Source organism: Zalophus californianus, chromosome 4, assembly GCF_009762305.2.
Source record: "Zalophus californianus isolate mZalCal1 chromosome 4, mZalCal1.pri.v2, whole genome shotgun sequence".
NCBI classification, from domain to species: domain Eukaryota; kingdom Metazoa; phylum Chordata; class Mammalia; order Carnivora; family Otariidae; genus Zalophus; species Zalophus californianus.
Window position 1 is genome coordinate 77,324,057 of NC_045598.1, and position 22,819 is coordinate 77,346,875.

At 38.8% G+C, this 22,819-nt stretch overlaps 1 protein-coding gene and 1 pseudogene across 4 annotated transcripts in view; both read left to right on the forward strand.

The window, feature by feature from the left end:
• The first annotated feature begins 802 nt into the window (after positions 1-802).
• LOC113926541 lies at positions 803-2,367 on the forward strand (annotated as a pseudogene).
• An 8,606-nt stretch (positions 2,368-10,973) lies between these two features.
• Positions 10,974-22,819, forward strand: part of BTBD8 (BTB domain containing 8) — a 113,803-nt gene continuing 101,957 nt past the window's right edge. For all 4 annotated transcript variants that reach the window (XM_027570442.2, XM_027570470.2, XM_027570450.2 and 1 more), the window contains exons 1-2: positions 10,974-11,240; positions 16,894-17,091. In XM_027570442.2, coding sequence (XP_027426243.2) covers positions 11,092-11,240; positions 16,894-17,091 — 347 coding nt within the window. In that variant the 5' untranslated portion in view covers positions 10,974-11,091. The remainder of the gene's footprint in view (positions 11,241-16,893; positions 17,092-22,819) is intronic.

A 22,819-nucleotide genomic window follows, 5' to 3' on the forward strand; every position in this document is an offset into this window, starting at 1 on the left:
AATCTGTTACTGACTAAGGTGATTTTAAGGTTTGTTGTTGTTACTTATATCAGTTTGGAATGCTGACTGGTTCATGTGGACTCTTGTTAAGAATATGAATCAAATGTGCCATGGCTAATTCCAGCCCATGATAATGGATGTATTCTAATTTGCTATGCATGTGGAAGAGTGCTTGTAACATATAAAGGCTCATGGGTGCCATCAGTTAAACCTCTTAGCCTAAAGAGATATTATGGTCTCTGTAGAAATCAATTTGTAGGGAGAGTAAATGAATTTGACTTACCAACTCCCAAAGCATCTCAGAGTAAGTAAACTTTACTGGTAATGGCATTTAAATTAGAAGTTTTAATTAATATTCATCTATTTAAATTCATATATCCCTAGTAGGTATATAATATCTCCTTAATATAAATGTCAGAAATCATGTGAAAATAATTTATTAAGCATATATGTCAAAAGGAAGACATTTACAAAAAGTAGAAAAGATTGTACTGTTGATATTCTATTACACCATTTTTAATTTTTCTGATTTTAAGAAATAATTAAGGGTAATACATCCTCATTTCCTATTAACCCACACTGTATCTGAGAGTTCTAATTACGTGTGGAAAGGGCACTTGAATATGGGGAAGGGATGTGCTTTGGGGGCTGCCCTGAGATCCAATCTACCGGCATCCTGAGACCACTGAGAAGTTGGCCTCATGGCTCAGTCCACCTCCTTGGACTTTGAGGTGGAGGTGTGGGAGTCCACCTTTCACCACAGGATGAACAAGTTGCACCGTCTGCAGTGGCCAACCCCTTCATGCAGCAGAGGTGCATCAGCCCATGGTGCTGGGCTATATCATCCTCACTGGGACTGTCCTGATGCCAGTCTGTGAGTCCTGCATCACCTTCCTCTTCATTGTCCTCTGGCCAGTGTCCTCACTTTCCACCATGAGCGGTTCTGCTTCACCAGTCAACCCTGCGAAGAGTTGGGGGAAAAACTGGTGCGACCACCACTCAAATTCTTGTTTCAGGCAACATTCTGTTCAGCAGGGTTCCTGGTTAAAGTGAAAGGGGAAAAAGCAACCCAAGATGAGGCCCTCATCTGTGTTATGGCCCCACACTCCACTTTCTTTGACCAAATCGCCTGTGTGGTGGCAGTGTCACCATTGGTGGTCTCGGCAAGTCAAAACGGGCAGATCCCAGTGGCTAGAAAACTCCTACTGTCAACACAGCCCGTGCTTGTGATCCCAGAGGACCCCAGTTCCAGGAAGAATACCCGGAATGAAAACCTGAAGCGAGTGACATCCGAAAGGAAGTGGCCACAGATCCTGATTTTCTTGGAAGGAGTGCATACCAATTGCACCTGTCTGGTCACTTTTAAACTAGGGGACTTCTCTCCAGGTGTTCCTGTGCAGCCAGTGCTACCCAGGGACCCAAATACACTGGACACGGTGACCTAAGCCTGGCAGGGGTTTGCAGGTTTCTAGGTCTATATGTTGACCTTGAGTCAGTTCTTCACCAAAGGGGAACGTGAGTTTATGCCTGTTTATACATCAAATGACCAAGAAAAAAAAAAAAAAGTCCCAGCCCTTTTGCCAATACAGTGAGGATCAACATGGCAAATGCTCTGGGGAGGGGGGGTGGTTCTGTAACAGACCACACTCAGGAAGATTGTAGACTGATGATTTTCACGGGTAACCTTCAATTACCCATGGAAGCTAGTTTGATGGAATTACAAAAATTAGCTAGAAATTGAAGGTAGATTGGGGTACTATTCATTAGCATCTGGATGAATATGCTCCAATTGCAGTTGCCACTAAAGGAGTTGCCACTATAGGAATTGAAGAATTTGCAAATTACTTAAATGTCCTAATTTCAGAGCCCTTGGAACAATTTTTTGCCCCCTTTGACAGGAATAATGATGGCATATAGAATTCAGAGAATATGTGACAGGTCTGACTATCCTATGCAATCCTGCCAGTACTGAGAAGATTCTGCAAGTGTCATTTAAGCTTTTTGATCTTGATGAGGAGGGTTTCATAATAGAGGGGGAGTTAACTGCTATACTTAGGGTAGCCTTTGGAGTGCCAGATCTTGATGTTTCGAGACTCTTTCAGGACATATCTGGACAGAATTCAGATTACATTTCATACAAGAACTTTAAGAAATTTGCTTGAAGCTTCTAGAATATACCAAGTTATTTAATTCATACTTAGACCTCTAGACAGTCTCTATATATTCATTACCACATTAACCGCTTAATTGCTATATTCAAATATTAAAGTCAGCCCTGAAAATGGTGAAAGTACCTTCCAAATAGAAACCATGATTGAAATAAAATTATCCTTTGAGGAAAAACACAATAGTTTTTACTCTAAGTAGCTTGAGCCCTTAATTATGATACATAAAATGTGCTTGAGAAATATATATTTCTATTAGATCTTATAGTACCTGTTTTCCTTAAGATATGTTTGTTTCAATGTGACTAAAGGTAGAGAATAAGAGATCTATTTATAAGAAGTGCTAAGATGGAGGCATAGTAGGAGGACCTTAGGCTTGCCTTGTCCCTTGAACACACCTAGATAACTATCAAATCACTTTGAATACCCAAGAAATTGACCTGAGGACTGACAGGACAAAGTGCACAAGTAGAGGGAGAGGAGAGGCCACACTGGGGAAGGTAGGAAGTGTGGAAATGCAGTTTAGGGGAGAAATGGGTAGTGGGTGCTGTGGAGGGGAGGGAGCTGTGGTCACAGAGAGAAGGGAGCACACAGGGGAACACACTGGGAGAACGCTTTCCCAAAGCCATTGGCTGGGAAATAAGAGGAGTTGATTTCTGTGAGTTTTTGCAACCAGCGGGGCTCAAAGAATGGAGTTTTAGAGGTTGGCAAGCTTGGCTGCGATAGTCTTGAACGCACTGCCCTACTCCTGGAAAGAAGGCAGACGAGCAACCCCAGGGCAGACAGTATGATCTGAGGATTGCCTAAGGAGCACAGGAGGGACTGTTCTCTCTTCTTAGAGCATATCTGTGAAAGGTGGCATTCGCAGAGTCACCTCTCTGGGGACAAAAGAGCCAGCAGGTGCCATTTCCCTCCTCTGCCCCTCAGCATAGGCACACAGAGACACCTGCTGAGGGCACCTAACCCAGACACTGGCGGTTTAGCCTGCTTTGCTCCAAATCCTATGCCCCTGTGCTCTGGCATGACTGCCTTTCTTGGCCAAACCAGCATCCATTCCAGTGCAGTGAAACCCTCCCCCAGAAGACCAGTTCAGGCCCCTGCCACAGCACGTCCCTAAAGTCAGCAGGATTGGCTAGGATAAAGCCCAAAGGGCACTGCACTGCTCTAGACAGGCAAGCAACGCAGAGACAGATTGCATGAAAATAGAAAAACACCTGAGATGCATGAGGGGAAATTATTCACTCTTCTGGGAGTGCTTCCCCAAGAGCAGTAAGCACAGAGACCACTCCCCAGGGACAAAGGAGCTGGCTGACGCCATGTCCCTCCTTCAGTAAATAGCACAGCACCCGACACTGGCTGCCTAACCTGCTTACACCAAGTCCCACCGCCCTGCGCCCTGCTGGTGCTGCTTTTCTTGGGCAAATGTGCCCAAAGACCAGGGCAGCAGGCCCCTTCCCCGGAAGACCAGCACAAACCCCTGCACACGCAATGTCTACTGACCATAGAGTTCTGCAAGTCTTCAGTCCCACATCAGGTCTTACTTAACAAGCAGAGCAGAGCATGCTTAGTTAAACTTGCCACACTCTCGCTAAGGTCCGAACACTGCCTACTGCAGACAAGGAGAGCCTCTGCAGATGATTGATCTGAGGGATAAGCAGCCAAAACACAGCCGCAGAGTGCTCCAGGCACACATCAGAGACACTCCCTGAGGCACCAGATTTTTGTATCCCACAGGATACAAAAATACTGATTTAAAGGGATACATGCACCCCAATGTTTATAACATCATTATCAACAACAGCCAAATTATGGGAACAGCCCAAGTGTCCATTGAGTGATGAAAGGATAAAGAATAGGTGGTATACAGTCAGAATGGCTAAAATTAACAAGTCAGGAAACAACGAATGTTGGCAAGGATGTGGAGAAAGGGGAACCTTCTTACATTGTTGGTGGGAAGGCAAGCTGGTACAGCCACTCTGGAAAACGGTATGGAGGTTCCTCAAAAAGTTGAAAATAGGGCTACCCTGGGGCCCAGCAATTGCACTACTAGGTATTTACCCCAAAGATACAAATGTAGTGATCGGAAGGGGCACTTACACCCCAATGTTGATAGTAGCAATGTCCACAATAGCCAAACTATGGAAAGAGCCAAGATGTCCATCAACAGATGAATGGATAAAGAAGATGTGGTATAGATAGATGACAGATGATACATAGATAGATAGATAGGTGACAGATATACACGCACACACACACACACAACAGAATACTACTCAGCCATCAGAAAGGATGAATACTTATCATTTACATCAACATGGATGGAACTGGAGGGTATTATGCTGAGTGAAATAAGTCAATCAGAGAAAGACAATTATCATATGATTTCACTCATATGTGGAATATAAGAAACAGTGCAGAGGATCATAGGGGAAGGGAGGGAAAACTGAATGGGAAGTAATCAGAGAGGGAGACAAACCATGATAGACTCTTAACTATAGGAAACAAACTGAGGGTTGCTAGAGGGGAGGTGGGTGGGGGGATGGGTAACTGGGTGATGGGCATTAATGAGGGCACATGATGTGATGAACACTGGGTGTTATATACAACTGATGAATTATTGAACTCTACATCTGAAACTAAGGATGTACTATATGTTGGCTACTTGAATTTAAATTAAAAAAATAAAAGAATAGGTGATATATATATATATATATATATATATATATATGCGCAATGGAATAGTACTCTGCCATAAAAAGGATGAAATCTTGCCATTTGCAATGACATGGATGGAATTAAAAAGTATTATGCTAAGCGAACTACATTAGTCCAGAGAAAGACAAATACCATATGATTTCACTTATATGTGGAACTGAAGAAACAAAACAGATGAACATGGCAGAGGGGAAAGAGAGAGACAAACCATAAAACAGACTCTTAACTATAGACAACAAACTGAGGGTTACTGGAGCGGAGAAGGGTGGAAGGATGGGTTAAATAGGTGATGGGTATTAAGGAGGGCATTTGTTGTGATGAGCACTGTGTATTGTATATAAGGGATGAATCACTGAATTCTACATCTGAAACTAATTTTACACTGCATGATAACTAACTGGAATTTAAATAAAAACTTGAAAAAAATTAGAAAAAAGAGACCTATTAATAAACATTGTTCACCTCTTTCTAGTTTAGTGCTAAAGTAAGGCCAGGGGAACATTTTAGACCATCACCTCTTCTTCATTTTTGCAAAGAAAATATCTCATTAAGAGCTCCATTGGCAATAAATAAATACATGTAACAAGACAAAATAAAAATAAACATCAGGAAGATATGAATACCACTGAAACAATTATAAATGGTATGGCTGCCATTTAACATTTTTTTTCTAGATATGAAAGTGATTATTTAGAATGAGAAATTACAATAGACTACAATTTCTGGGAAGCTGACTAATATTACAAACATAAGTTATAAATACAGGAATTCTGACAAATTCTACTTTGAGTCTCATCAAAGAGGAAATTTGTGTTTATAATTGCATATTCTGCATTACTAAGAATACTCTTCACTCTGACTAGACATTAATGAGAACTGAAGCCTCTACTTACTGTTGTATACCTCCTAACTACCTAAATACCTCTAGCACCATTTCCTGTAAGACATCTTCACATGTGATGTGATCTGATGTGACCTTGGGCCCTATCCCTTCATGTCACTATGCAGGATGAATCAGCAAACTATTCCTGGAAGCCATTCCTGCACCAGAGCAGGGAGCAACAACTTATCTAGATGTGGAAATGATTGTGAACCAATAAATATGCCTTGCTAACCCAAACTACTGTATCTTCAACTTAGTTTCATTGTGGCCATATCCCAAAAATGCCTGTAGGCACTCAGTGCCACCATATATGAGGGGACATTTGGTTAAGAAGAAATTCTTGATTGAATGTGGTAAAATTTCTTACCTTTGCAAAATTTACAAAAACATACCCCCAAAACAACAAAAAGGAAACACATTTCTAGGGATCTCATTGGAGCCTTGGAAGGGGCTTGTATAAGTGGGGCCCGTAAAGCTTAAACTTCATTAGTTAGCTTCCTGGTATTTTGAGAAGAAAGGAAGAAGAGGTGAGTGAGGGGGAGGTGAGCAGAGGAGGAAAGCTTAAGGAAAGTGACAGAAAAAAAAATTAAATATTGTTCCAAGATCATTTCCATGCATTTCTCACCTGAGAAAGGAGATGGATAAGTGATATTTTATAATCCTCACTGTCTTAGTTAGTTCAGGCTGCTATAACAAAAATACTATGGACTGGGTGGCTTCAACAACCAACATTTATTTCTTATAGTTCTGGAAGCTGGGAAGTCCAAGATCAATGCCCTGGCAAATATGGTGTCTCATTAGAGCTTGCCTCCTGGTATGTAAATAGCTGTCTTCTCACTGTATCCTCTCATGGTGGAAGAGGCAAGGAAATTCTCTGGGGTCTCTTTTATGAGGGAACTAATCCCATTCATGAGGGTTCCATCCTCATGACCTGATCACCTCCCAAAGGCCCCACCTCCAAATTCCATCACACTGGGGATTAAATTTCCACATATGAATTTTGGGAGAACACAAATAGTCATTCTATAGTATCCACACAGCTTGATATTTCTTTTTTTTTTTTAATTTTATTTTTATTTATTTGACAGAGAGCACAAGCAGGGGGAGCAGCAGGCAGAGGGAGAGGGAGAAGGAGGCTCCCCACTGAGCAAGCAGCCCGATGTAGGGCTCGATCCCAGGAACCTGGGATCATAACCTGAGCCAAAGGCAGATGCTTAACCAACTGAGCCACCCAGGTTCCCCCCAACTTGATATTTCCATGATATTAATTCAAAATACCTTAAATTGAATATAGTCTAATTGTGAGTAGTAATATTCTTATTATTATGAAACTCTAATAACTTCTTTAGGAATGTATAGATAAGTAATTCTGTTCATGTTGTTAGGAACCAAGAGTTTTTCAGTGCAAGAAAAAAAGAACAGAGTTTAAAAACAAAGAATCTAAAAATCTCATAATATTAAATTTGAATCAGATATAGTATAAACTCAGCAATTTTTTTCTTACAAAAACATTTATTGCTTAGAAACAACCCAGCCCAATATCAGTGAGCACACTTATCACCGAGATTGTGGGCTCTATCTACCATTCCACACTAAAAGGAACTGTAGCTCTTTGGAGGAATAGCTGGGGTGGGAAATAAACAAGGTGTCTAGTATTTGGTTGTGCCAGAAAGCAAGGAACCTATCACAGATTAAAGAATGTGTCAAAAGGACACAGGAGTCAATATAAAGGAACTCCCAATGGCCAGATAAGGCAATTTTAGCATCAAAAAGAATAAATGCAATTCTCTTTGCATATATAAAAACCAATGAGTTCATGAAGATAACAAAAATGATAAATTGAACACACTGGAATTAATGAGGGTACCAACTCCTTACTTTGAAAAATGGTAATTTAAATAAGAGATTTAAGTATCCTGGCTTTGCAGTGTGAAATGTCTTTCTGGATATCCAATATTTCTAATTAATGAAGGACGGTCATTCTTTAAGGAAGATTTCCAGCAGATTTCCAGCAAATAAATGATAGAATTATAAAATCATTTTGCAATCCCTAGTTGGTCCAACCAAGAATTATCAACAGATAAAACTATCAGATGAAAATGTATGATACATTTTAGCAACATTAAAAGGAAGATAACCAAACATTATGGGCCTCCTGATATGATACAAAATGAATTACCACTTGTGGTAGGCAGGATAATGCCTGCCCTCACCCTCCCAAAAGATGTCTATGTCCTAATACCAGAAACTGTGAATGTGGTAGGTTACATGGCAAAGGGGAATTAAGGTTGCAAATAGAATTAAGGTTGCTAATTAGCTGACCTTAAAACAGGGAGATTATCCTGGATTATCCAATTGTACTGAATGTAACCGCAAGAGTCCGTAAAAGAGTAAAGACGGAGGCAGAAGATGAGGTCAGAATGGCGCAATGTAAGGATTCAACCTGCTGGTATGGAAGATGGCAGAAAGGAAGTCAAGAGCCAAGGAATATGCACAGCCTCTAGAATTTGCATAAAGCAAGGAAACTCTCCCTTAGATACTCCATAAGGGAATGCAGTCCTGCCCAAGCCTTGATTTTAGCCCAGTGAGATCCATGTGAGGATTCTAACCTACGAAACTGAAGGGAAAAAAATTTGTTGTTTTTGAGCCACTACATTTGTGGTAATGTGTTAAAGAAACAATAGAAAACGAGTATACCACCTATTAAATACTTTTTGCTAAAGAATTGAACCTGAATCTAATCAAGCCTCCCCATAACATTTGCAGGAAATGTATGGTATAAATGAACATAGTAAGTGATAATACAAGGACACAAACAGTAAAATTTAAAACATGGAATATTCAACAGCTCAGTTGTGCAGGCTTCTGCTACATCAATGGCATGAAGATAAAAATGGGAGAGGGAACTGCTCTAGATTAGAAGAGACTCAGGAGACAAAAGAACCAAATGCAACCTCCGAATCATTTGAGAACTGATTCAAACAAACCAATATATAAATGATATTGTTTAGGACAGCTGGGAAAATTTTATAATGGGTTATATAGTAAATGGAATTATTGTTAATTTGTAAGGAATAATGTTAGTAGTTAGAAAACATCCATTTTTTTAGAAATGCATATTGAAGTATATAGGAATAAAATAATGTCTGTGGTTTTACTTTCAAAAATTTTAGAGGTAGGGAAGGAAGGGAAGAAGAAGAAAATATGAGAAAGGACCAAAAGGAAAGAAGATTCGATAAAGCATATATGCCCAAATCATGATAATTGTTGAATCTTGGTAATGGGTATATTGGGGTTCATTGTATCTCTCTCTTTACTTCTTTGTATATTTGAAATGTTTCAAATGAAAACATTTTTTAAAGAAGGAAAAAATAATGCATCCAAAAAAATCACTTTTCTTTCATGAAATCGTAGTTCTTAGAAGAGTTTTTTTGCCTTCCAAGGCAATTTTACCTTAATTGATTTTTCACCCATGAGAATCATAGTTAAGGCCAACCCAACCCAAAATTATAGATTTAGCTGTGTCTACCTTCAAATCTCCCATTGTTAGTTCTTTAGGATTCTCTTTTTTCCCATGTCTTTCAGGAAAAGAATCCGATCACTTCACTCACATTAAGGTATAAATGACTTCACAGCCTGAATTAATTAAAATAAAAATAGTGCTTTAAGTAAAAATTCTCTAATGGTTAAATGTGAAGCATCGTTGGCCAGATTTTTTAAATTTTTATTTATTTTTAAGATTTTTGTTTTTTAAGGGGGCACTTTTTCTTTAATCACTTCACATAGTCAATTGCCCTAAGGTGTTTTAAGAGAATTAAATTACATGAACCAGAAACCATTCTGTCATCCATTCCGAACCAGTGAGTTAATAATAAATGCAATTGTGCATAATAAAAATGCCTGTTACTTCAGCTGATAAAGGGGCATGGTAGAACTCTTGCAGGACTTTGAAGGGGAGGAGTTGGTTGCTAGTCAGCCTAAGTTTTAATACCTAGACTACCACTATACTGGCTGTGTGACCTTTCCCAAGTTACCTAGCTTGTCATACCTCAACTTCCTCACCCGTAGATTAGGCTCATATTAGTGCCTACCTAAATGGTGGTTGTGAAGATTGAGTTAATGCATATAGAGCAGGTTAGAGCAGTTCTCTCACCTAATAAGCACTCAATAAATATTAGCTATTATTATCTTTGACATTCCTCTTTTCTACAGGAATAATTAAGAATCAATTTATCCAGTTATATTTTTCATTATTGCGTCTGAATATTTGAGAGGGGCATTATTTGGAGAAACAGCTACTCTTTGGCCAACCTTAGGGTACAAGGTCCATCTGTTTTCCAAAAACTTGGTATTTAGAAGAGACTCGGGAGACATAAGAACCAAATGTAACCTCTGAATCGTTTGAAAACTGATTCATACAAACCAACCATAACGGATACTTCATGCGGAGCTTCTGAAAGAAGAACTACTGAGCTTTCTTCCTTCGGAGGAAATAAGTTTAAAAATACCAAAAGATATTTAAATTATATCCAGTCCAGCTATTTTCTTCAGGCCAAAATGTTCAAAATTACCTCCTCCCTTCCTCGTCATAAATATTATGGCTTTATTGGCAAAACGCTGGAATACAAGCTGATATCTCTCAGCTAAAGTTCTTTAGCTGTTATATGAGTCACTCCCTGGATTAGGAAGCGATGAGGGTCTTTTAGCTTCTGTACACACCCTCTGCAGGGGACTCAGGAGTGTTCTAACTCTTGCTGATTTTATGAAGTTCTTTCCCCGCTCCTCACACCCCCAGTTTTTCTTGCTCAAAGCAACAAAATGAATGAGCGTGACTCGCCACAGGAAAGGTCCTGTTCTTTCCTGGAAAAAAAAGCGCTGACACCCCAGGAAGACTTAATGTGGAAAGGCTCGCAGGTTGATTTGGACTCGGCTCGCAATAAAACATCTACTAAAATGAATGGTTATAACGCACCATCCGCAACGCAAAGAGATCGAGGGAAGATAACCCAGAGAGATTGGTCACTTCCCTGGAGAAGGTTTGTTCCCTGGGCAATGGGGGCGGGGTGCCCGCCGGCCGAAGTAAACAGAGCTACTACGCCTGCGCACACCCTTCCTGGGTCACGTGTCGGCGCGGACCTCCCAGATTGCCCCGGGGACCCGTCCCGAGGCTGTAAGGGACCGTGTGCAAACTGGAGAGGCGTCAACCTTTCCTTGAGGGGCGGATTCGGGTAGGAGCGGAGCGTTGGGTCGGAAACGCCCCCTTCTTCCACAGCCGGAGATTGAGATCCTGAACTGGACCTGCGGGGTGTCGCCGTACCTTTGTGGGACATGGCCGGCTGTGGGGAGGGTGGCGCGGCGCCCGTGGTACCTCTGGGGTCCCCTGGAGTTTGCAGTAAGGGGTTGCAAAGGAAGGGGCCCTGTGAGCGGCGCCGGCTGAAGGCGGTGGTATCGGAGCAGCTCAGCCAGGATCTGCTCAGGTAGGAGGAGGCGGGAACTCTGGCTGCTTCAGTTCTTAAGGCATCCGCCTCCGCCCCAGAAGCTGTGGCTCTTTCCCGGCCACTCCATCCCTCCCCTCCTCGTTGTCCTCGCCTCAGGCTTTTGTGGGACGTGCACCAGTCCCCTCACTACAGAGGATTCCCTCGCCCTAAAAAACCAATCCTGAGCACCTCGGAGAGCACGTACCAGATTAAAAAAGGAAAGCAAAATTAGTATCACAGTTATGTGCAGCACCAGTTTATGACAATAAGACGAATAGGCTTAGTTCTTGAAAGACTATCGCTAAGGTCGGGATGGATCCAGGTTTCATGCTCCTGAAGCGTACACTTAAAAAAAAAAAAAGCTTAGTTTGAGAAAAATGATAAAATTAGGTATAAAAATGAATATTTAGATTGAGGAAAAAAGAACAAATTAGTGGAGTCTTGGAGGTCTCTTAATTCTGAACTTTCTTTAAAGAATTTACCAGAAATGCTTACATAGAAATATTTCCTGATTGCAAACTGGTTTCGCCTCTCCACCTAGAACACTCTACAGCTCCCAGCTACTCCCAGCTCCCATGAGGACGCAAGCAAATGGAGGGTTGTTCTGAAGCTTAACTCAGGCTATGGTGAATCCAGTTAATGACCTCTCAGTTTATAAAGAAAATGAAGCTTAGAAATATTCCCTAGCCAATTGCCGTTTCCACCAAAACTGATTTTGTGAGCTTTAGTGTGCATCAGAATCACCTGGAGGGCTTGTTAAAACTTAGATTTACTGGGTCCCGGACCATAGTACTTACTCAGTTGGTTAGGAAGAGAGCTTTTGCATTTCTAACAAGGTCCCAGGTAATGGTGATGCTGATGCTGGCTGCCTGGGTCACACTTTAAGAACTACTGAATTAGAGTAAACATAATAACCACTAATAACCAATAGCTGTGCAGCATTCTCCTTTTTTTTTTTTTTTAAAAAGTGCTTTCTATCCCTTACACTTAGGCTTCCGTGGCTCTAAACTGTGCTTTCTATAAAGTAAAAAAATTTCCCTTTAATTTGGGCTTATCTGCCAGGGATGCTGCTTTGTCTCCACCAGTGGGGGATTAATGTAAAAGATGGAAAAATAAAACTGAAGTTGTTCTGTTTCTAGGCTGAATCTGTAAGGATGAGGCACTCCTTTTCAGTGGCTTTATTCTCCTGGCTGTATTGTAAGCCTTAAGGTGTCAGGAATTTAAGGAAGATAACATGTCTGATTTATATAAAGAAAATGAAATTAAGGCATCGTAGGTGAACTTTGTATCCTCATCTGAGCAGTAATTAAGGATAGGATCCTAAACTTACAAGTTCCTATTATAAACAACAACAACAAAAAAGATGTGGCAGTTCTTTTCTTTTTAACAAGAAAACTTAATATGTGACCCAATACCCTAATTGCTGTGCCAAATTAATCTTTTTCAAACACAGCAATATAATGGATTTATTTTACAAATATTAATGAAGTATCTAGCACCCACCAAGTACCTAGATTTGTACTAGGTCCGAATCAAAGATTAATGAGACATAGCTTTGGTGTTGTGCTTACACTCTGGTAAGAGAGATAATAGTCAAACAAAAGTTAGGGGGACTGGGGTGAGTTTAGGGAAGGCTTTTTAGGGTGACGTTTGAGTGCTCTCTTGAGGATTGATTCAAAATTGATTAGGTAAAGATTAGGAAGGGAGAAGTCAGAGGATATCTAAACAAAGGGAATGTCTTTTACAAAGGCACAGAGATTTGAAAGAGTTTGATTTATTTTGGGAAAGCAAGTTGTATTAGATTCTTAAACAGCAAGGAACAGAGACACCTCTGGGTGACCAGAGATAATAGGGTATATGGAGAAGTAAAATAGGAAACTATTTCAGTAGTCAAAAAGCCAGATCTGATGTAGAATTGGAAAGTTGATTGGAATATGACAGCAATTATACAGTAAGACCTCATTGAGAAGTGGACCATTATTCAGGACAATTGTAATAAAAATCCCTAAACTTATTGCTATTCTACTATTAGCTAGATGCTGGGTTGACTACCCTGTGAAGTAAGTCTTGGTATTATTCCCATTTAACAGATAAGGAAACTGAGCATTAGGCATGAAGTGGTAGAGTCCTAATAAAAACCTTGACATTCTGACTCCAGAAACGTTAAAATGACTTGCCCAAGTTCACACAAACAGAATATGAGCCCAGTCAGTCTGTTTTCTCTGCAGTAGTTATACAAACTGATCTTCCAGTAATTTATTTCCTTCATCTTTGCTTCTGTCCTCACCCATTTCTTTTTCTTACTCTTAGATTTGCTTTGAAACTCTCTTACAGTGTCATCAGTCGGTTTCTGTTTATTGTAGAACATCTCTGCTAGAGTTGTTTAACTACCACATTGATGCCTAACCTTGGCTCATTCCATTGTTCATTCAGATGTGGTTAAGAGCATCAGGGTCATGTGCTACAAAGACGAGCCATATATGAATGATAAATGAATTTGGTAGCTTTTTGGGAGGGGATTGTTGGTATGGCCAAAGTGACAGCAGATGAGGGTGAATGGGTAAACTAAGACTAGATCATGGAGGCCTTCTTTTTCAGTGAAGAGTTTGGAATGTATTGTGGAGGCAGTGGAGAGCCGTTGGTGTTTTTTAAATCAAAGATTAAGATATTTAGATCTTGAGGGAAGAAAAATTAGAAACAAGGAAACCAGCTAGGAGATTTTGTATGATAGTCAAGGGATACATAATGGCAGTGGTGATGGAAAAAGTGAAAGGGATTCACATGTGCAATTGATGGGCTCAGTGAGCAATTACATGTGGAGGTACAGGGGAAGGGAAACACAGAAGATGGCGCCAAGTCTTAGGGCATTTGAAAGGGAGGAGCATGGTGAATGTTGAGGAAGTCAGATGCAGGAGACCATTGGAAATATGTCTGGAGTTGAGAATGAAGGTGGGAATAGCAGATACACAGTAAAGGTTGGTGGTATCATTAGCACCCAGTTGTCCACGCCAAAAAAGAGAGGTTATTCCCTTCCATTCACCTTCTACATCCAGTCACCAACTCCTGCCGATTTTATTACCAAAGTATATTTTAATTTCATTCCCTAGTCTCTATCACCATTGATCTCTCCTGGCTCAAGCCTTTACATCATTCATCTGCGTTGTGCAGTAATTTTCTCATCTTCATTTTCATTCCCCCCTAATTTCTCATCTACACAACTAATAGGTGATATTTTGAAAAATGAATTTGTCCATTTGGTGATTCGCCTTCAATCCTTTAAGATGGTTTTAAACTCTTTGCCTCCTATTTGTCTTTATCCCAGCAGCTTCATCTGTCACTTCTTAGCCCCCCAGTACTCTCTGCTGACCAGTTTGTAGTTCCATACTCACACATACCTTAGCAAGGAACGTGGAGCCAGGAACTACGACCTTGCCTTGCTTCCCTGACCAACTCTTATTTGATCTTTGAAATCTCATTTGGTTTTCTTGTCCTCTGTAAGGTCTTTTATGCCTATCTCTGAAAAAATTTTACTTATTTGTGTTATTGAATATGTCATACTCTTTAATTTTCAGGCCGGTCTTCCCTACTATTCAGTAAAATCCTTGAGTGCACATATGTTTTAGTCTTCTATCTGTACCCAGTGCTTGGTACATAGTACATGCTTAATACATTTTTAGTGATAGTCAGCAGTCCAAAATGCATTAGATAGCTTAATGCAGTAGTTGGCAGAGAAATGAGATGGAAAAAAGCTGGACCTAGACATGGTTGAGCCTTTGCTTCAACCTGTCCTTCCTCTAGACTTTACTATTTGATGAGCCAATACACCCCCTTTAATATTTAAGCCAGTCTGAGTCAGATAATTTTGTTGCTTGTAACATACAAGATATACTTGTAACTGATATAAGTAGTTTTATAAAATAAAACACTATATTTTCATATTGACAATTTTTAAACACATTAAATTTTTTTATTTAACAAATACTCATGAGCATATCTTAAGAACAAGGCAGATTCCCTAGTGATGGTTGTATGGCTACCAGCTGCATTGCTTCCTTATTCCTTGGGGAAGAGTGGAGGATGGAGAAAAGGTGGGTGGGAGGAAGGAATAAATTGAGTATTTGTGCAACTTGAGTTTTTATTAATGTCTGAGAGACCAGTACATTTTTGCATAACTTTAAAAACCACGTATGAAAATAATTTATTGATTAAAATATTGACTAAAATGCTTCTGTTTGCTGATTGTTTCCAAGGTTCTGAAAGTTTTGTGCTCTGAAGCATTTGTTTTGTTTAGTGTAAAATACAACAAAATTCAACAAGCAGATATTGCGCTCTGTATACTGAATATATAGTTTTTGCCTTTGGGAATTTATTGTCTAGTAGGGAGAAAGACAAAAAAATAATGATGCAATGACAGAAGCTCTGTATAGAGGTATGCGTGTGTTGGGATCAGAGGAAGGAGCCATTAACTTGATCTTGGGGGCATGAGAGTGTCAGTGGCAACATTCTAAGCTTTCACTGTAATGGATATCTTTAGTGTACACCTATAGTGTACTGGTGTGATTGCCAGTTATATCCTGTGATAAGGAAATCCTCTGAGAATACATATTTTGCCAAAGATAATGATACAGTGATATGAAGTATTATTTAGTATTTAGAGAGTAGAAATATATAGTTACCACAGGGACAAAAGATTATGACAGTTTGTATTATGATGCTGATTTCTGTTCTTCCTTCACTTTATATGTAATCAGTGGGCTTTACGGTAACCATGTGCTTTAGTAAAGGGATTTAAATGGGTTATCCCATGAGCGCATCGTTTTAATAATAGATTATAGTTTGTTCTATTTGTGTGAGGAAAAAACTGGAAAAGGGCTTAAAATGTCACATTCTTGATGGCCAAGCCTGCATTTCAGACTTGGTATTTAACAATAGTCAGAACAAAATGTACCAGTTTCTAATCTGTATTGTCTATTGTTATACTCAGCTTGCTTGTGTTGTTGACATTTTACTTCTTTTGCTTCTTTTAGTAAGATTTTTAAAAATAGGGGCGCCTGGGTGGCTCAGTTGTTAAGCGTCTGCCTTCAGCTCAGATCATGATCCCAGGGTCCTGGGATCGAGCCCCGCATCGTGCTCCCTGCTTGCCAGGAAGCCTGCTTCTCCCTCTCCCACTCCCCCTGCTTGTGTTCCCTCTCTCACTGTGTCTCTCTCTGTCAAATAAATAAATAAAATCTTTAGGAAAAAAAAGATTTTTAAAAATATATTCAACAGTCAATGACCATATTACTTTGTGTTCTTTTTCTGAAATAAATCTTAAGTAGGTACATTTTAAAGGAAATCAACATAAATAGCAGAAGATAAGTTCTATTATTACCAGAAGGAACTAAAATATATTTTTTGAAAAAATAGTCTTACTCTTTTTAGTATAATTAGCTTTGTTTTCACTATGAATTTTAGAAAAGATTCTAAGTATTGAACAGTGTTCTTTGGAATGAACTGAGAACAAACTCATTTTCATATTAACCTATTTTACTTTTGTTACTTACCTCTGTATTTTTAGTGTGTGCTATTTTGAAAAATTATTTTATAAAAATGGGTATATTATATAGTTCTGAGTATCACTAATTAAACTATGGTTCCTTTTTATTCATTACAGGCTCCTAAGGGAAGAAATCCATACAGATGTTACTTTCTGTGTAGGTAGTACTTTGTTCAAAGCACACAAAGCAGTCCTTTTAGCAAGGGTTCCTGACTTCTATTTTCATGCTGTTGGACAGACATCTGATAATTTAACAAATCTTGAGTCTATTGCTGTGGAGAACTTTGAAGCTTCAGAATTTAGAACATTTTTACAGTAAGTGCTTTCTTTATCTTTTTTCTCTTACATTTAAGTCTAATATACAACTGTTTACCTTTTCAACACATATGTGTGTATGTTTTTATTTCTTGTATTTTCATATCTGTTTTATAACCTAAAAAAAATCCATTAATTTAAATTCTTAGTATTAGTAGAGGCTAAGTATGAGTATCAGAGTATTAGGGGCTTAGTATTGGGAAAGACTAAGTACTAATTTGAGATTGAGCCTGAAAGAGGAGAAATGGTGTGTTCTCTAGTAATTTGAATGACTTACTCCATGCCGAGGTTTTTTGACAGTGGCACTATTGACATTTTGGGTTAGATAACTCTTTGTTGTGGGGTCGGTGCTGTGCTGTGCATTTTAGGATGTTTAGCAGCATCCCTGTCCTCTAGCCCCTAGATGACAGTAGCATTCTTCCTGAGTCCCCGCCCTCCCCGCCACTTCCCAAGTTGTGACAATCAAAATGTCTGTCAGATGTTGCCACATGTCCTCTTGGGGGTAGAATTAGCCCCTGTTGGGAACCATTGCTATATACTGACTTCTGTATTGTTGGTATGAAAAAATCATTGGTATGCAAGAACTGTTGCTATATACTGACTTCCTGACTTCCTTATTATTGGTATGCAAAACTTTAAGTAAATTATGTTTGTAAGAATATGAGATCATAACTTTTTATTCTTATGGCTTGCATATGGTCAAAATTTTTGAAAATAGAACATCTATTGAACTCGTGAATTCACGAATTTTTCCCACCTAAATAATGGGAGAAATTAGTTTAATACCCATTCTAATTGAACAGAATTTTATTTTAATGCTTTACTATTATCTGCACATATGTGTAATGATTTGACACTCATTTTTGCTAAATGTATCCAGAAGGGAAGTATTTTCTAATGTAGTTTCTCAAAATTATATGTCTTTTAGACTTACGACATTTAAATGACATGGACTCTAAGGCTAGAATGCCTGAGTTCAAATTCTCTGCTCTGCCATTTCGTAGCTGTGTGCCTCAAACCTTAATCCTTCTGTGCCTGGAATTTCGTCAGGTGTAAAATGTCTGGCACCTAATAAACACCATAGAAATTCACTAAGATTTTTATGTTTGTAAATCTGGAAGTGTTTATTTGTATTTCATTTCAGTTTTTTAAATCCTGCCCTACCGTAATTTCTTCCCTTTTTCCAACATATGGAAGTCGGTATTGTTCTAAATGATATTTTAGTGACTTTCTCTCATACCACCCATCACATACACTTACTCAGCAGGTGTCTATTTGTGCCCTGTAATGGGCAAGGCCCTGTGTAAAGGGCTAGGTATGTACTGGTTAGTGGCTCTTGATTTGAGTGCTAAATGATGACAAGTAAATGTGGAACTAAGTTTTAAAGCCAATACTGGCTTTTTCAAAGTTGGATTTTTGTGTTTTTATATTCTGGATCCTCAGTGTTTTTTGATGCTAGTCTTTTAGTTATTTGCTGACATACATTTTGCCTATAATCCAAATCATACTGACGTTAGTGTAGAAAATTACTTTTGGATAATTAAATGTTAAGTATATTTGTGTGATTTGGTTTATTTTTCTTCTTTTTATGCTCTGAAATGCTCTGACATGCTCTGATCTGACTTCTTCATTATTTCAGAATTTCTTATATGAAACTCCTATATGCATAAATGGAAAATTGTGTAACCTTGACTTACCCTGTGTGTAAGGATAGTATGACATAATTTAAACAGATAGTCTAAGTGCAATTTTAAAAATCATTATCATTTCCCAGTATAGATCATAGGCTCATCATTGAGTTCCGACTATCAGTTTTAAAATGTATACTTTTTTTTTTCCTAGTTGGTGGTATATTGGCATTGTTCTAAGGACCAGGCTCTGTAGTCAAGCCAGGCCTACCACTTCTAACTGTGTGAACGTTGATTCATCACTTACTGTTATCTCCATCTGAAAAATGGACATAATAACAATACCTATCTAAAGTGTTATTGTATGGGTTAAATTAGATGCTTATAAAGCACAGTGGTTTGGCGTACAGTAAGCACTGAATACATTTTCATAAGTTATTTATAGTAGTAGGCCTGTGTAGGCTCTATGAAATGATATATTTCTTGAGTGTATGTTTATTTTTATTTTATTTTCTTCTTTTGTAAAACTATTTTATTTTTAAGTAATATCTACACCCAATGTGGGGCTCAAACTAACAACCCTGACCAAGATCAAGAATTGCATGCTCTACTGACCGAGCCAGCCAGGCTCCCCTTGAGTGTATGTTTAGATGAAGATGCATAGGATATGTCAAATTTTCATATATCAGAGAAAGGAAGAAACTATATCAATATTTTTCTTTATTTATTGTCCTTAAAAGTAGTAGGAAAAAAAGATTAAGAGACAGCATGGTAGAGTGGAGGAGGCACTGGACTTGGCAACAAGGCAGAGATCTGCCTCCCAGCTGTGCATTATCTTGTTTTATGATTTCTTTAAGCCTCAGTTTTCTCATATTTAGAACAAGGAGGTTGGAGTAGATGGCTTTGTGCTTCATAGCACTTCACAGGCCTCTATTTTAAGCACTTAATCATATTTTGTTTTGTATTAGGTTAGTCATGTATGTCTGTGGTTATATAAGCTCCTTGAAATTAGATCATCTCATTGATGTGAACATCCTCAATGGTATCTTGTATCGTGTCCTGCACAGAGAAAGTGCTTGTGATGTACCCCCCTTTTTTTTAGCAGAGTGCATTGAAATTTCATCTATATTAATATAAAGTATAAGGAGAGGATTATAATATAAAATATTGAGATTAATTTTTTCAATGAAACTTCTGAAAAAAATTTTTAAATTTTACTTATGAAATTCAGTTCTTATTAGTGGCTTTATTGCACATCCTTTCTCTTTAGATAACCAATAAAATTTTTGAAATATTGTTATATTGCTACTTACCGTAGAGTCCTTTGGTATTATGCACTTGAGTTAGAGTGGGAAATACAGTCTGTGAAAAATTGTTTTATATACAGCAGCATCATAGATGATTCAAATGATTGGCAATGGAAAATAGTTCTTGCTTCATGACCTTGTGATTAAAATTCAAAAATTCAACTTAGTATAAAAATCTTCGATTTTCCAAGAAGACCTACCCCGTTGTAGGTGTCAGAGTGTGTATGTGTGTGTGCATGTGTGTGAGGAAAGAAAAGAGGAAAGACCTTTTTTTCTTTTCACTCAATTGTTTGTTCCATAGTCTTTTTTTTTTTTTTTTTAAGAGGAATGACCTTTGAATTTGCAACTTAACATCAGTTAACTGGGGGATGCTAAGAGAACTTGTCAGGAAGGTATAAACACATAGAACAGCACAGAACAAAAGATTCTGTTTCCCCTGCAGCTTTTTCAGGTAATGGGTATTTTCTCTCACATTTCTTATACTAGCAGGGCTGGAAGTGGGTGGGATAGGTGTCTTGTTGTATTCACTGTATTTAACTATATTTTCTTATTTTCTGTATTATTGATGCTCTGGCATCGGGGGCCTCACTGACTAGGCAGAGATTACTCCTCCTAGGGTCAGGTCATCCTAAATCCATCCCAACACCCCCACCTCCTCAATCTGGTTTGTATTCTCCACAAGGCAATATTCCTCTGCCCTAATCTTCCCAGGGCCAAATACCAGGCAACTAAAGATCATTCTCATAGCCCAGAGCATCCCTCACCCCCCCACCCCACCTCCAGCCCCAATTATTAAAACTAATATTAAGCTTCTTCAGTTGTTTACCTTGCCCCACTCCTTCCTTTTCACAGAAAACATGATAAAGACTTCTGCCTGTGCTTTGCTCTACCTCCTGCTTCCAGACCAACCCTGTTGCTTCCCCATGTGGCCATTACTGGTGTGGTGTGCCTCTCTCAGCTTGGGGACTGCAAATTACAAACTATCTTCAATGGCAGTCATTTCCTAATCATTTGGCTCGGCACACCTGAATAAAACCAATTCCCAGGTGCATTTTAAAACATTTGAAAACCAGTTGCTGCCTTTAGATCTTTCTTCCTCCCATCTTCCTAAACTGTCTTTGAATCTCATCTTGCTAGTCTATGCCACTAGCCAGTCATCTATAGACCCGTAAGTCAGTCCTCCTCATTTCTTCTTTCTTTCTTACTTTTTAAAAAATGTTAATTAATTAATTTTTATTTTTAATTCTAGTATAGTTGATATACAGTATTATATTAGTTTCAGGTGTACAATATGGTGATGCAGCAATTCTATACAATACTCAGTGCACATCACGATAAGTGTACTCTTAATCCCCTTCATCTATTTCACCCATCCCCCAACCCACCTCCCCTCTGGTAACCACCAGTTTGTTCTCTATAGTTAAGAGTCTGCTTTTTGGTTTGTCTCTTCTTTGTTCGTTTGTTTTGTTTCTTAAATCCCACATATAAGTGAAATCAAATGGTATTTATCTTTCTCTAACTGATTTATTTCCCTTAACATTATATCCTCTTGATCCATTCATGTTGTTGCAACTGGCAAGATTTCATTCTTTTTTATGGCTCAGTAATATTTCATTGTGTATATATACTAGACCTTTATCCATTCATCTACTGATGGACACTTGGGTTGCTTCCATAATTTGGTTATTGTAAATAATGCTGCAGTCAACATAGTGGTACATATAATCTTTTCCAATTAGTGTTTTTGTATTCTTTGGATCAATACCCAGTAGTGGAATTACTGGATCATATAGTAATTCTATTTTTAACTTTTTGAGGAACCTCCATACTGTTTTCCACAGTGGCTGCACCAGTTTGCATTCCTACCAACATTGTACGACGGTTCCTTTTTCTCTACATCCTTGCCAACACTTGTTTCTTGTCTTTTTGATTCTAGCCATTCTGAGAGGTGTGGGGTGATATCTCATTGAGGTTTTGATTTGCATTTCCCTGATGATGAGGGCTGTTGAACATCTTTTTTATATTTCTGTTGCTATCTGTCTGTCTTATTTGGAAAAATTTCTACTCAGGTCCTCTGTCCATTTTTAAATGGGATTATTTGTTTGTTTGTTTTTTTGGTGTGGAATTGTGTAAGGTCTTTATATATTTTGGATACTGACCCTTTATTGGATATGTCATTTGCAAATATCTTCTCCCATTCACTAGATTGTCTTTTAGTTTCATTGACTGTTTCCTTGGCTGTGCAGAAGCTTTTTATTTTGATATAGTCCCAGTAGTTTATTTTTGCTTTCATTTTCCTTGCCTCAGGAGACATATCTAGAAAAATGTTGGTATGGTTGATGTCAGAGGTATTAGTGCCTGTGCTCTTTTCAAGGATTTTAATGGTTTCAGGTCTCGCATTTAAGTCCTTAATTCATGTCAAGTTTATTTTTATGTATGGTGTGAGAAGGTGGTTCAGTTTCATTATTTTGCTTGTATTGTAGTTTTTCCAACACCATTTGTTGAAGAGACTTTTCCCCATTGCATATTTTGCCTCCTTTATCGAAGATTGGTTTACCATATAATCGTGGGGGTTTTTTTTCTTTAAAGATTTTATTTATTTATTTGACAGAGAGAGACACAGAGAGAGAGGGAACACAGGCAGGGGGAGTGGGAGAGGAGAAGCAGGCTTCCTGTGGAGCAAGGAGCCTGATGCGGGGCTCAACCCCAGGACCCTGGGATCACGACCTGAGCCAAAGGCAGATGCTTACGGACTGAGCTGCCCAGGTGCCCCATAATCATGGGTTTATTTCT